Source organism: Delphinapterus leucas, chromosome 11 (assembly GCF_059928025.1).
Source record: "Delphinapterus leucas isolate spDelLeu-1000000601 "Yukka" chromosome 11, BTC_Dleu_Yukka2, whole genome shotgun sequence".
Classification (NCBI taxonomy): Eukaryota; Metazoa; Chordata; class Mammalia; order Artiodactyla; family Monodontidae; genus Delphinapterus; species Delphinapterus leucas.
The window spans coordinates 91,709,488-91,724,182 of record NC_143139.1 but is presented as its reverse complement, the minus strand read 5'-3'; the positions used below and the strand labels follow the sequence as shown (position 1 = coordinate 91,724,182).

Below are 14,695 nucleotides of genomic sequence, written 5' to 3'. Positions count from 1 at the left end.
TTCTTGATTTCTTGGTTTCACAGATTTTGAGTACCCAAGATTCCAGTACACTAAAATTGGAAAGTTCTAGGACTTTGGAATTCTTGGATTCTGGGGTTGGTGTCCACATTCACCAATGCTTGTATTTTTTTTTTTATATGTACATTTATTTATTTATTTTTTATTTTTGGCTGCGTTGCGTCTTTGTTGCTGCACGCGGGCTTTTCTGTAGTTGCAGCGAGCGGGGGCTACTCTTCGTTGCAGTGCACAGGCGTCTCATTGGGTGGCTTCTCTTGTTGCGGAGCATGGACTCTAGGTGCGTGGGCTTCAGTAGTTGTGGCACTCGGGCTCAGTAGTTGTGGCACACGGGCTTAGTTGCTCCGTGGCATGTGGAATCTTCCCGGAGCAGGGCTTGAACCCGTGTCCCCTGCATTGGCAGGCGGATTCTTAACCACTGCGCCACCAGGGAAGTCCAACGCTTGTATTTTGCTTATCGGTTGATCCTTTTGAAAAGCATCAGCCAGACAAAAGGGGACAGGGATTGGTGATGCTCGTTGACTCGTCATCATCCTTTCCAGGGATTTTGCAATTTATCAGGGACCATGATTAAAAGGAAAAGGAAGACATGCCGAGGGTGTGAGTTCAGGCCTGTGCTGTTTGGGGATGATGTCAGGTGGTGTGACTCCGGTCCAGTGTTTTTTGGAGAGCAGAAGTGTTTTTTGGAGAGCAGAAGGCATCTTGTCCCACGGGTCCCAGCATGTGGGTGGCATTTCTGGGCTTGGCGCCCTTGATCCTCTGTGGTGCTCCCTCAGGGCCCCTCCCCACCTGCCTGGGGGCTTCCCAGACTGAGGATGGCTGGGCTCACCCCCCAGTGTCAGGAGCCCAGAGTGACCCTGAGAGTGGTCCTTGATTCACAGTTCTCCACATGATGATAACGTTTTTTCCCGCCACCCTCTCAACCCCAGAGCTGAATCTGATATCTCGGCGAGGGGCTAGGAAGGGGCGAGAAGGGCCTGGGTCTGATGCTCCCACACTTAGCCCCCAGCGCCATGGCTCTTCCATTAGCCGGGAGACAGGCCCTGGCACCAGGCGCCCCATTCCACCTGCTTGGTGCTCAGCACAGGGCATCAGTTCATGGCCCGACAGCCTGTGATGTCAGAGGCATCATCATTCCATTTCCCAGAGAAGGGAATCGAGGCTCAGTGGGATTAAGTAGTACCCAGATGGGTCCACAGTCAGGGCCTCTCTCCCATGCCCACCACTAGCCATGAACAGCAGGACACACGGTGGTCCACAACGTGCTCCCCCTGCAGGGCCTTCTTCCTGCCTCCCTGACGTAGCCAGGAGGGTCAGGCAAAGGTGTGGGCGCTGGGTGCTGGGACTTCATGAGCTACCCTTGGGTTTCAAGTGTGGACCACAGATGGGGAGAGTCTTCATCAGAAGGAATGATAGTGCAATGGTGAAATTTCAGGCACTGTGACAGAGTCTATCGGGGTTGGAGCGGTCTCACCCTCCCCACTGTCTCAAAGCACCGTTGAGCTATAGAAAGTGGGCTGGGCTGACCATCGAGCCCTACCCTCACCCATTGTACAGGTGGGAAAACTGAGGTCTAGGGAGGACTAAAGACTTGGCTTCTTGTCCTTGTCTTTTTGCACTTTTGAAGTGGTGGCGAGGGACCAGGGTGCAGCTGGGTTGTGGGTGGGGTGGGAGGGTGAGGCTTGACAAGACCTGGCACTCCCACCCCCTCCTCTCTCTTCCCAAGCCTCCCCCACCTGCTGGGGGGTTGAAGATGTGCTTGGGGTAGTCTGGTTACCTGGTTTCTGCATGTAACTCTGGGTACACCCCCTTCCTCATCTGTAAAACAAGGGGGTTAAGCCTGCCCAGGGTCCAGGGCCCCAACTTTTTATTATTTACCCATCAGAAAGATGTCTTCCAATAAGTTGTGTTTATTAGCTCCTAATGAAACGTCATTCCAAGTTGGGCTGGAGAGGTGGAAAGAGCTTAGCTGTTGAAATGAGACACAGCAGTGTTCAAACCCTGGCTCCTCTCCTTCCATTCAGCAAGGACTCACCCCTCCCAGCCTCAGGTAACTCATCTGAAAAGTGGGCATGCAGCAGGTCCCCATCCAGGGAGGAGTAAGTGAGATCGTGGGTGGAGGACGCTGGCTCCTGCAGGCCGGGATGGGCAGGAGCTCCAGAAGGCACTGGCCATGAATTCGTAACTGGCTCTGGGCTCTGCACCAGGCAGGCCCAGAGCTCAGGTGCCGTTTCCGTCACCCTCAGCAACTGGTGAGGAAGCAGGCCCCGCGCTGCCTCCTTCATAGACCAATGAGGGACTGAGGCACAGACATTCACACAAAGTCACCCAGCTCGTAACTAGAGAAACCAGAGTTGAGCTAGGCAGCGTGATCCAGAGCGTGTGTGGCGGCGTGCGGGCCTGTGTGCGCACATCCATGCACGTACGCGTGCTCATCTGTGCGCTCACACTCAAGCAGAATCTTCCTGCAGAGCCTCCGAGCAGCTGTGCCAGCCGTTCCCTCCCTTGGCCGAGCCATCCCGACTAACGCACTGGCATCCTGCTGAGGGGACGGACAGCTTCTGGGGCTCTCCTCTCGTCAGCTCCGAGAGCAGCCTGGGAAGTCCCATCCCTGACTTCTCAGACCTTTGTTAAGGGTCCGGGGTCCCGCGGTGGAGACTCGTGACCCCCTGCCCCCAGGCTCCTGCCCGTGTCTGAGGGTGGAAGGGAAGGCAGAGGTGTACCTCCAGACTGTAAGCACCGGACAGACCATTTCCTCTAGTTCTGATCTTTTTTGATAACCAGCAGCCTATGTAGTTGCTGGGAAATTCTCTGAATAAGCATTTGTTGGAAAATCTGCTTGTGTGGGTGGCAAAGACACAAGAGGTCTGGGGAAGGGTGTAGATTTCGAGGCACAGGATTTGTAGGGAGGGGGAGGCACAGTCCTGGGGCCCAGCATGGCCACTGACGAGGAGCGACAGAGGGTGGGTGTGGGGAGAGGGTGTCTCACCCCTCAGGTGCCAGCACAGTGATGAGGAGAGGCTGGGGCGGGTTCCCCCACGGGCGGGGCATCCTTGGGCACTGTCACCTCACTCCCCTGAGCCCTTTCTGCCTTCCCCCTACCTCCCTGTTTTCTACCCAGTTTCTCCCCAGCAGAGGCCTCAGGCCCTTTGAGTGGCCTGGGGGCGGGGCAGGGAGCTGACCTCGTGAAATCCGGCTACCATTTCCACTTCACCGATGGGGACAGGCAGAGCCCCTGGCTCCTCAGGCCTGCTGGAGCCCCTCAGGCCCGGCCTGGCTATGGGGCGGCCCTTCTGCTCCTTTGATCCCCTGGGCGGCCACAGAGGCTCCTCGGGCACTGCCGGGTGCTGGCGATGAGGAAGAAGGAGCTCCAGCTGCTGCCCTTGGTGAGCTCACAGCCCGACGATAGCAGCTGGTTTTCAAAGAAATCATTTCTCACGCATGCCATAAAACACCCTACAAGGGAGCTATCACCCCATCTTACAGACATGAAAATGGGAGCTTGCTGAGGTTGAGCCGGATGCCCAAGGTCACACAGCTGGTTCACGTGGCAGAGCCCAGCCTCAGCCTCAGCTCTGCAGCTTCAGGTCCACCACTCTGGCCACCAAGTGAGACTGGTGTCCTCCCTTTTTTTAGTGCTTGTCTTTGCTGACTGTCTTTCCCATTTAACCTGTCTTTAGGGAAGGAAATGCATGTATGTGTGTATCCATCCATCTATCCTTCCATCCATCCTTCCATCCTTCCTTCCTTCCATCCATCCATCCATCCATCCGTCCATCCATCCACCAATTCTTTCTTCCTTCCATCCATTTACCCATCCATCAATACACCAACCCACCCTTCCTTCCTTCTGTCCATCCATCCATCCATCTACCATCCAATCTTTCTTGAACTCCTCCCTGTGTAGAGTTGCTGACATGCAAGGTTGACCGGATCCCTGCTTACTGTCTAGGTGAGGCAAGAAGGAAAATTCTCCAAATCCAGAAAAGTGAGAAAGCGCAAGGCAGCCCCGGTGCAAAAATGTGCTTTCAGACCCCCAGCACTTTGTAGCTGAGAAGAGATGTGGACTCCACAGCTTTCAGACTTCTGGTGCTCCTTGGACAGGGTTTGGGGGAGGGGGCAGCATTTGGTGGATGGGGAGGGATTGGAGAGCCAGAGGACGCAAACCCTCACGCAGAAGGCACTTCAGCGAGAACCAGAAATGATGATGTGCAAAGGGGCCAGGCCAGTGCGTGCGTAGTTCCTTGAGGCAGGCTGCGTGGGGGAGAGGGAGGGAGGGAGGAACCTGGTTAGCTGGGCCACACGTGCCCTGCCTAATTTGGGCAGCCTCTGATCACTTCCAGCCAGTGTTTCTAGGGCTTATTTTTCAGAAGCAAGAATCTAAGATGTTCTGTGAAATTAGCTGGCAACTACATTTGAAAAGAAGTTTTTACTACTGCACAGGCTAAACAGATCATCCTCAAGCTGGGTGATTCAGCCTGAGCTGCCAGATTACAGCCTCTTTTCTGGCTCCTGCTAATGAAGAGCCTCGCCCCAGAGATTCTGCCACCTCCTGTCTGCCCCAGGCCTCCAGGCTGAGAACTGAATGCTGCCCAGGCTGAGCAGTTCCTGAGTACCAGGCTGAGCCACAGGCTGATCCTGGAATCCTCTCTTGGATGCCAGTAGAGGAATGTCCTATCGGCTGACGCTGGTGTCTTAGAGCCTCTGGCCAAGGCTTGAGGTGACCGTGCAGCCCTCAAATTCTTATAAACTGAAACATTCCACTGCCCTCCAACCCGGCTCTGGTTCCTTCCCTGTCTCTCCACAGTCTCCCGTGACTGTCTGGGGACAGTGCCCCAGGCCCCTGAACCTTATTCAGGAATGCACCTGATTCCTCATTTCCCCCTGCCTGGTATTTCCCAGCCCCCAGATCCCCTGTCCACGCTCCAGGGCAATTCTCTGGGGATAGTAATCCATGATAGCATTTGTTTATCTACTTTAAAAACAAACCACAACGCCCCCTTGCTTCCTTAGTTTTAAAAGGACAAGGACGAGGCTTGTTCAGGAGCGCCCCCTGGTGGCACCTCATCCCGCTCTGGTCCCCCTGGGCTGCAGAGCAGTGGTTCTCAAAATTTTCCATCTCAGAACCCCTCTATACTCTTTAATTATGGAGCACCCCAGAGAGTTTTATGCCTTGTATAAAAACTATATTTTTAACCTATATTTACAGTATTAGAAATGAAAACCGAGAACATTTTAAAATATTTATCAGTTCATTTAAAATAATAAGAAACCCATTACATTTTAACATAAAGGACATATTTTATGAAAAATTAATTATATTTCCCAAAATAAAAACATTTGGCGAGGAGTAATATCACCGTTTTACATGTTTGCAACTTTCTTTAATAATTGGGTTAGTAGACCATAAATGAATCCCCACACCTGCTTCCACATTCAATGGGTTACACGTCACATAGGCTCTGGAAAATTCCACTCTACCTTGTGTGAGAAGAAAGTGAAAAAGGAAAATGATACCTGAGAATTATTATAAAAATAATTTTTACTCTGGACCCCAAGTGGTCCCCAGACCATACTTTGAGAACTCTTTATTGGTATGGGGGCAAGAATATCACTACAGGCAAACAGTATATGGGGAAACTAAACCTTAGGCCAGGTCTGAGGGGAGTCATGGGGAACGTGAGGGCTCAGCCCCTAGAGCTCATGTGGCAGTGACGGTCAGGGTGCACCTCCCCACAGTGCAGGCTGGGTGGGGCCTCCTGGGTCCTGAGGAGGCTGGCTTCTCGTCCACCTCAGCACTTCCCTTCCTGAGCCTTATCTGGAGAGCGGGATGAGAACAATCCCTCCTCACAGGGTGGAGTTGCTGTGAGGACCTCAAAATCCCCATGCAACGGGGCCTCCAACTATTACTGAACTATTAAATGCTTGCCATGTTCTGGAAGTTCTGAGGAAGCCTCTGGCCTCTGGCTCTGTGGGCTGCTGCATCTGCTGTGGGATGTTCCCATCATGCTTTGGGGCACTCCCACTTGCTCTCTTGACTTCCTCCTACCTTCTCTGCTGGGGGCATTTTCACCTCTGTCTGCAGACCTTTCCACCCGTGATCTGGGTGTTTCCCTCACCTGTAAAGGCATTCCTGTTTGCTCTGTGAGGATACTCCCTTCCCTGTGGGAGGCATTCCTAGGAGTTGATGGGGCCAACCCATCTGTTCTGTTGAGGGTGTCCCGCCTGGGAAGGCAGGGAACCCCAGGCTGCTCTCTGAGGAGGGTCCCGCTGCTTGGGGGGCGTGGCTGCGCCTGCTCCATGAAAGCATGGCCTCTTGCTCTGTAAGGCCAGGTGTGACCAGGCACCGTGTGGGATGAGCGCCGTGCCCCTCACCCTGGAGTCGGGAGGATTCTTACCTGCTCTCTGCGGGGAATTCCACCTGCTCTGTGGGAACGAGAGCATGATCGATGGGGACGGGGGTGTCCGACAGGGATGTGAGTGTGCTCCCACAGCTGGGGGGTGGTCCCACCCGAGTGTGGCCACTCACGGAGAAGGTGCTGCCCATCAGCATGGCACTGCTGATCGTGGGAGCGGGACTGGTGCCTCCCTCATGCCCAGAGGGTCACAGGGAAGCCACCAGGGCTGTGGAGGCTTCTCAGTGGGAGGGAAAGGCCTGAATGGGGAGCGAGGCTGCCTTCTCAGCCCACACCGAGCACAGGAGGAACGTCCCTTCCAGTCTATGGAGTGTAGACCAGTCAAGGACTGTTGCTTCCACTGACACATTGGAGACTTTTGTCAGATGTCAGGTCAACAGACATGATAATTTCCCTTGTTTTACAAGGGAGGAAAGTGAGGCTCAGAGAGGGACTCTGACTTGCTAGACTCTTACAGCTCCTAGGTGACTGGAACTAGAGTCCAGACGTTAACTTTTATCCTGCAGGCAATGGGGAGCCATTGAAGGTTTTTGAGCAGGGGAGTGACATAGCCAGGCTGCTTTCTAGATGACTCTGGGGGTGAGTGGCCACCCAAGGGAGAAATCAAGACAGAGGAGGTGGGGGTGGGCTGGGGTTGTGGCTCCCCCTTCCTTTCCGACTGCCCTGTCCTTGCCCTGTCTGTACACGGGGACCCAGGCTGTCCCTTACCTTGGACCAGACCGTGTGGCCCTGAGTCTGTCTCTGGTCACCCCCAGGCTGTGTGGCCTGCGCACCCTGCAGCCCTACGCCGAGAGGATCCCTGTGGTGGCCACTGCTGGCATCACCATCAACTTCACGTCCCAGATCTCCCTCACCGGGCCCGGCGTGCAGGTGCACTACGGCTTGTACAACCAGTCAGATCGTGAGTGTGGGCAGGCTGGGGATTGGGGCGGGGACCCCCTAAGCCCCCGCGGCTTCTCTCTGCCTCTGAGCTGTCCCTGGAAGCGCCAAGAGGCTGGTCAAAAGGAGTGTGTGTGTGTGTGTGTGTGTGCGCACACATGTGTGCACGAACATATGCAGCTTTGTGTGTGCTCACGTGTGCAAGGCAGTCATACGTGTTCATGAGGTATATACACTCATACCTACCCGAGTGTGTGCTGTGTGCATGTGCCCGGACATGTATGTCCACATGGACCGTGTACACAGGCGTGTGGGTACACAGGTGAGCACACGGGTTCCTCGTGTCTGCACGTGTTTTCATGCTGACGCGTGTCCTAATGGCTCCTTCCCTGTCCAGCCTGCCCTGGAGAGTTCCTCTGCTCTGTGAATGGACTCTGTGTGCCTGCCTGCGACGGGGTCAAAGACTGCCCCAACGGCCTGGATGAGAGAAACTGTGGTGAGCTGCCCGCCCACCCCGTCGCTCCTCTCTCCTCACCTCTGTGCTGGGCTGAGCCCACCCTTTCGAAACCCGCCCCCCACAGGCAGCTCCCATTAGCAGCATCCAGGAAGTAGGGCTCCCTCGCGGTGCTGAGGTGGCACGGTGGAAGCGGAGTGAGGGCCACCCAGTGGGGCAGTGACAGGGACAAGCTGGGACCCAGGTGTCCTGACTCCCAGCTCAGGGCTTCTCCCCACCAGGCCATCACCCCCAGCCTTCTGCCAGGACAGCCGTCCAAGAAGGAACAGAGCAGGCGAGGGAGGGTAGGACCAGAAGGGGGAAGGCTATCAAGAAGAGCCCAGCAGACCCAGGTTGTCCAAGGAGAGGATCCTTTATCTGCCTCCTCTGAGTGGGGTCCTCCACTGCAGGGGTTCAGACTGGAGCTGCCAACTCTTCCTGAGTTTGTGCTCACCACTGCCCAGCCCTGGCAGAAGGGGCTCAGGGTCCTGATGGCCCCCGAGCCAGGGCTCCCTCGGATCAATACCTCTGCCTCTGAATCCTGGCTTCTGGCTCCCAGAGTCACCATCAGTACAGCCTGTTCCAGTCTGATCTCCCCAGACCACCTGCATCCCATCAAAGTTTTACATATGTGGGGAGAGAAGCAGGAGGGAAGGGAGGTGTGCCTGCCTCTGCGCCGATCCTCTGATCCTGCTCGTGAAGGTGCCTCCTATTTGGAACCAGAACATCTGGCGTCAAGTTCTGGCTCAGCCAGGTGACCTTGGAAAAGTCACTTCATTTCTGTTTCCACCGATGAAATGGAGTATCTCACGGGGTTGCTGTGACACTCAGGCGTAAAGTAGCTGAGAAAGAGATTTGTGATCATGACGTGCGGTACAATGCACAGTCACAGGCAGTGCAAAGTCCCAGCCTGGTGCCTCTGGCTTCCTCCCACCTGTCCCCTCCCTGTGTCCTCATACAGTTTGCAGAGCCACATTCCAGTGCCAAGAGGACAGCACATGCATCTCACTGTCCAGGGTCTGTGACCGGCAGCCTGACTGTCTCAATGGGAGTGATGAAGAGCTGTGCCAGGAAGGTAGGGTGGGGTACGACCAGGTATCTAGAGGGAAACCGAAGAATGGGCTCAGCCAGATAGCCCAGCCCTTCTGCATGCTTCTTCCTCAAAGCTTTCTGCCCTCTTGTCCAAATGCTTCCCAACCCATTTATAAGTATGCCTGTATGGCCGTCCGTCCGTCCGTCCATCCATCCATCCATCCATCCATCTTCTGGTCTCCCCAACCATCTTGTCTGTCCATTGATTCATACATCCACTCACTCACTCATCCATCGGCCTGTCCAACCACCTATCTCCCTATCCACTAAGCCAACAATCTACTCACTTACTGGTTTACCCAACTGCCTCTGCGTATGTCCGCTGCTCCATCCTCCATCCATGCATCCATGGATCTCTCTAACTACGGGTTTGTAGTTTATTTATCCATCCAAATAACTGCTTGTCAGTCTTCTTACCAGACCATCAAGTCACCCATTTGTTGGTCTGCCCAGTCTCCTGAGTCTCCAGTGTTTTATCCATTCGTCCATCCATCCATCCATCTGCCCAGCCAACCTTCACTCACAGACTACCCAGTGATATGCGAGGCAGAGTTGAGAAATGGGAATAAAAGACACCAAAGTGGTCCCTGCCCTCTGGGGATTATCTGATAGTAGAAAAAAAAAAAAAATGATGGGTGACTCTCTCTGGCCCAGACCTTCTGGACATCATGTCCAGTATATGACATATGAAGACTGGAGGATGAGGAGATCAGGCTGAGAAAGCTTCCTGGAAGAGGCAGGCTTTGAATTGGGCCTTGAAGAGAGGTAAAATTTAAGTAGCGAAGGAAAGGAGAGCAGGCGAAGACTGTGGAGGAGGAAGCTGTTCATGGTGAAGGCAGTGAGGTGCAGCTGTGTGGCTGGGTGGGGCAGGGCCCGGAGGGCTGCCAGGCTGGGAGGGGAGCTCAGTCTGATGCGAGAGGCAGAGCCGCACTCTTGGGAGCCTCACTGGGCTGAAAGTGGAGGCACGGGTCTGCCTTCAGGTACCATACCTGGAGGGAGGCATAATCTTACGGTCAGGAGCCCCGTCTGAGAGGGGAGACACTGCTTTCTCTTAACAGACCAGCGTGTGGGGTGTGGAGAGGACATGGCCTTTAGGGGACCTTAAAGGAGCCTCAGGGAACCCTTTAGTGGGGTCAAGAGACCCCTCCCCGGTCGCCTCCTGGCCTCTTCCAGGCTCTGTCTTCCCTGGCCTTGTTTTGGAGGCTCCTTTGGGCTCAGGGACCCACCCTCTAAGCCCTGCCCCCACCCCCTCTATTCCAGGGGTGCCTTGCGGGACTTTCACTTTCCAGTGTGAGGACCGCAGTTGTGTGAAGAAGCCCAACCCACAGTGCGACGGGCACCCCGACTGCAAGGACGGCTCGGACGAGCAGTACTGTGGTGAGCCCTGGGGGCTCCGACAGGCTGGGCTGGGCAGCATGCCCCTCCACCTGCTGGGCCGTCCAGCGTGGGAGTGAGGGAGGTACGCCCCCTGCGGAGCTGGAGGGAGAGCTCATCGTCTGTCCATCTGTCTCTTTCTACCCCGCCTCTGCCCCCTGGTGTGGGTCCTGCCCACCTCTCTCCCTCCCTCGCCCCTTCATTCTCTTTCCCTGTCCCCTTCGTGTCGTTCCTCTGCTCGCCCTTCATGCCTCCCCCTTCTCTTTTTCTCTGTGTCTGTTTCTCTGCGGCCGCTCGCCCTCTGTCCATCCCTGCCCCTCCTCCACCCCTAGACTGTGGCCTCCAGGGCCCCTCGGGCCGCATCGTGGGCGGGGTCGAGTCCTCGGAGGGTGAGTGGCCCTGGCAGGCCAGCCTCCAGGTTCGGGGCCGACACATCTGTGGGGGGGCCCTCATCGCTGACCGCTGGGTCATCACAGCTGCCCACTGCTTCCAGGAGGACAGGTGAGGGGGACGGCACGGGGATGTGGGCCGCGAGAGGTGGGGTAGGGAAGGTTGTAACGGGGTACGGTGTGTCTGAAACCTAAGCAGACAGAGGGGAGGGCGGTGGGAAGCCCCTCAGACTGGCTGTTCCGACACTTGGGTTCAGCCCTGGCTCCACCGCGAGCACGCTCTGTGCCCCTGGAGAGGCTGCTTGACCTCTCTGTGCTCTACTTTTGGTATCTTGCTTTCAGCTGGGTCAGTGATTCATTTATTTACTCATTCATCCATTCAACGATATTCGTTGTGCTCCTACTATGTGCCAGGGGCTGTGCTAGACACTGGGGGACAGCAGAAAACAGAACTGCCTGACCTGGTCATAGGCCATAAACCCCCTCCTCCAGGCATGCCTGTCTGTGACCTGGGGCGGGAGAGGTGGGGCAGAGAAGCCCACAAGAAGGGACATCTCACCCTGCCCCACAGACATCTTCCTCATCTCCGTGGTGGGCTGACAGCACCCACTCTCCACCCCTAGCCTGATGTCTGGTGTCCCAGACCCGCCCCCCAGCACGGCCAGTTCTGGACTCTGTCCCCACACCTTCTCCTCTGTCCTGGGTCTACACAGTCCTTGCCAAAGGCCTGGAGCCACCAGGGCACCCCATCCCCTCACACTCAGCGAGGCAGCAAGCCCTCTCAGTGGTCTGGAGAATCTTCAGCCACTGCCTGTCCACGCTGCCGCCACCATTACCCCTGGATCACCCCGGCAGCCCAGAGCCCAGTTCCCTTTTGCATCCTCTGCCCAGGTGCCCGGGTGCCCTTCTGGGTGCGGTCTGACTACCCAGCTTCTTTCACTTCATCCCTGGCTCCCCACTGCCCACAAGGTAGAGAAAGACCTGGATGCTGACCCGGCCTCCAGGGGTCTGCACAGCCCAGTCCCTGCCAATTCCTCCACACTCAACTCCCTCCCCCTCCTCCTGAGGACCAGCAAGTTTCAGGGCGTTCCCAGCTGCCCCATCTATAAAGCGCACAGAAAAAAAGGAGAGAATGATCTGCCAATGCCTGGCACTGTGCTAATTTTTTTACATACACAGTCTTATTGAATTCCCTCAGGAACATATGAGTAGATGATGCTATTCCCATTTTGCAGATGGGGTGACTGAGGCCTAGAGAGGTGCACACACACCTCGGGAGGGATGACGCTGGACCTGGAACCCAGGCAGGAGGGCTCCAGGGCCAACACTGAACACCGTACCACCAGCTGCCTGGCCTTCCAGAGCAGGGCGGGGATGGGTTGGAGGCTGGTGTCCCGGGGGGGAAGCTGGCTACCCTAGGGATCTGGGATGGGATCGGGGAGGCGGCCGCTGAGCGAGTCCCCCTCTCTGCCCTCAGCATGGCGTCCCCGGCGCTGTGGACCGTGTTCCTGGGCAAAGTGTGGCAGAGCGCTCGCTGGCCGGGTGAGGTGTCCTTCAAGGTGAGCCGCCTGCTCCTGCACCCGTACCATGAGGAGGACAGCCACGACTATGACGTGGCCCTGCTGCAGCTCGACCACCCCGTGGTGCGCTCGGCCTCCGTGCACCCCGTCTGCCTGCCCGCGCGCTCCCACTTCTTCGAGCCGGGCCTGCACTGCTGGATCACGGGCTGGGGTGCCCTGCGCGAGGGTGGTGAGCTGGACTGCGGGCAGGGGAGATGGGATGGGTCCCCCTCATGCAGCTTCTGAGCCTGGAGGTGAACTGGCAGGGGGCTCTGGGGCTCCCCTCCAGAGGCCCGCTAGTCCTGGGATTAAATTGGGCTGGATTTCATGGAAAAAAACCTTTAACTATGGCCGTGGGCCTCTCCCCTTCCCTTCCTGCCAGAAGGGCATTTAAGGAGAACCAAGGTCATGGAAGGATATCCTAGGGGATAAGTGTGGAGTGATGGGGCAGGTCAGGGACCCCACAGCCCGTGGGCAAGCTCCAACCCTCTGCTCCTTGGACAGCGGGGGGTGGGGGTGTATGTGTCTGTGTTGGGGGGAGGCTCTTAATTATTAACACTTACCACATGGAGGTTAGATTTTAGGGGAACATGATTTCATTTAATCCATCCAATAACCCTAGCTATTGGTTATCACGGACCCCATCTTAAGGATGGGGAAACGGAAGCTCAGAGACATTTAGCTGTGACTCAAAGTCACACAGCCAGAGAGGGTTGGAGCAGAGACTAGAACCCAGGACTATCTGACCCCAGAGCCCCTGCTGTTTGGATGCTGCCTCTCAGAAACATGAGTTTCTCCCCTTCCCTCCTACACTGACCGGAGCTGGCCATCCCTAGAGGCCAGCTCTCAGTTCTGTACATAACTACAGCCACGCCCTGCACCCTTCGCGGTGGGGGCTTTAAAAATGTGTGCTGTGCTTTACAATCTGGAGGTGGGCAGGACTGAGGGGTAATTTAAAGACGGAGAAACCGAGGCTCAGGTGAAAAGTGACATGTCCAAGAGGGCGACAGTGAATAGTGTAGAACAAGGATTGGTCCGCTTCCTCATTCATTCATTCAGTGACACATTTATGAGCACCTGCTATATGCCAGGCATCGAGTTGGACAAAGGGAATATAAAGACAAACAGGAAACATGCTTTGGGGAGCTGACACGGATGGGGAGGTACGGGGGGCAGTGGCAGCCCAGAGGAAGGGTGGGCTGAGCTCAGGCTTGGAGGATAGGTCAGCAGTGTCCCAGCGAAGGGGAAAGGCATTTCTGATAAGAGCACAGGTGGCAACCCAGGGAGCCCTGAGAACACCCAGCACCAGAGGGGAGCCGGTGGATCTGGGTGTGGATCCGGAGCCAGGAGTCCTCCTCCTGACCTGCTCGAAGCATCAGGGCTTTGAGAAAAAGCACAGATGTCTGGGCCCAGCCCAGCCGAACAGACCGGATCTCCGGGTGGAACTAGGCACAGTGTTGATTGAAGCTCCTCGGGAGAAGTGCTGGCTGGACAGTGGGGAGACGCCGACGAGTTTTAGGGGGGAGTGAAGGGGTGAGATGTGTGTTCTGGAAAAATCTCCCAGGGCTGTCACAGAGCAGAGGGGAGGCAGCCAAGAAGCCTCAAGCAGGAGGGGTGGTGGGGGGAGGACCTAAGGAGGACCCTAGTCCAGATAGGCCCTGGGCAGGGTCGGGGTGGGGTCTGTCACCATAAGCTTCTTGGAGAAGGAGCCAGAACAGAGTGATGGAGACGTGGAGGGCGGGGATGGGAGGGTGGGCAGAGCAGGAGCGAGGAAGGGGGCTCCTGAGATGCAAGAGGAAGAGCCACGGGAAGAGTGGGGGCCCCGGGCACCTCAGATCTTCTCGCCTCTGCCCCCGACCCCGCCGGGCAGGCCCCACCAGCAACGGCCTGCAGAAGGTGGACGTGCAGCTGATCCCGCAGGACTTGTGCAGCGAGGCCTACCGCTACCAGGTGACCCCCCGCATGCTGTGCGCCGGCTACCGCAGGGGCAAGAAGGATGCCTGCCAGGTGACTCCTGCGGGATGGGCCAGATCGGGGAAAGAGGGCGCTGCTCATGTCACCCAGGGCCTGCTGCAGCCTCACGGCAAGGTGGGCTTGGCTGTCCCCACCTTATGGATGAGGAAACTGAGGCTCGGGAGGTTGAGAGACTTGCTCCAGGTTGCAGGCCCCAGATCAGAAGAGACCCCAGGGGGGCAGGGCTGAGGCCCAAGCCCAGCTCTGCTCCTTGCCCTCCGCGAGGCGCTTTGCCCAAGTGAGGCAGCAGAGAGGACTAGAGCCCACAGAAGGCAGGCGGGGCTGGGCAGGGCGTGGGGACACACATCCACGCTTCCGCGAAAGCCAGGCCCTGCTGGAGACCAGGCTGAGCTGGTTTGGGCCGCCTCCATCTATCAGAGGCTTCCAAAGGGGACGTGTCACTCAGAACATCCCCAGCAGTCGGGACCCTTGCCTGGAAGGGGATGTCTCTACCCTGACGTGGCC

The 14,695-nt window shown here is 56.6% G+C and overlaps 1 protein-coding gene across 1 annotated transcript in view; it reads left to right on the top strand.

Annotated features, from left to right (window-relative positions):
- Positions 1-14,695, top strand: part of TMPRSS6 (transmembrane serine protease 6) — a 31,870-nt gene that overhangs the window by 16,289 nt on the left and 886 nt on the right. Inside the window, exons 10-16 of the mRNA XM_089921287.1 lie at positions 7,187-7,332; positions 7,708-7,806; positions 8,765-8,878; positions 10,156-10,272; positions 10,602-10,770; positions 12,136-12,407; positions 14,088-14,305. Coding sequence (XP_089777413.1) covers positions 7,187-7,332; positions 7,708-7,806; positions 8,765-8,878; positions 10,156-10,272; positions 10,602-10,770; positions 12,136-12,407; positions 14,088-14,305 — 1,135 coding nt within the window. The remainder of the gene's footprint in view (positions 1-7,186; positions 7,333-7,707; positions 7,807-8,764; positions 8,879-10,155; positions 10,273-10,601; positions 10,771-12,135; positions 12,408-14,087; positions 14,306-14,695) is intronic.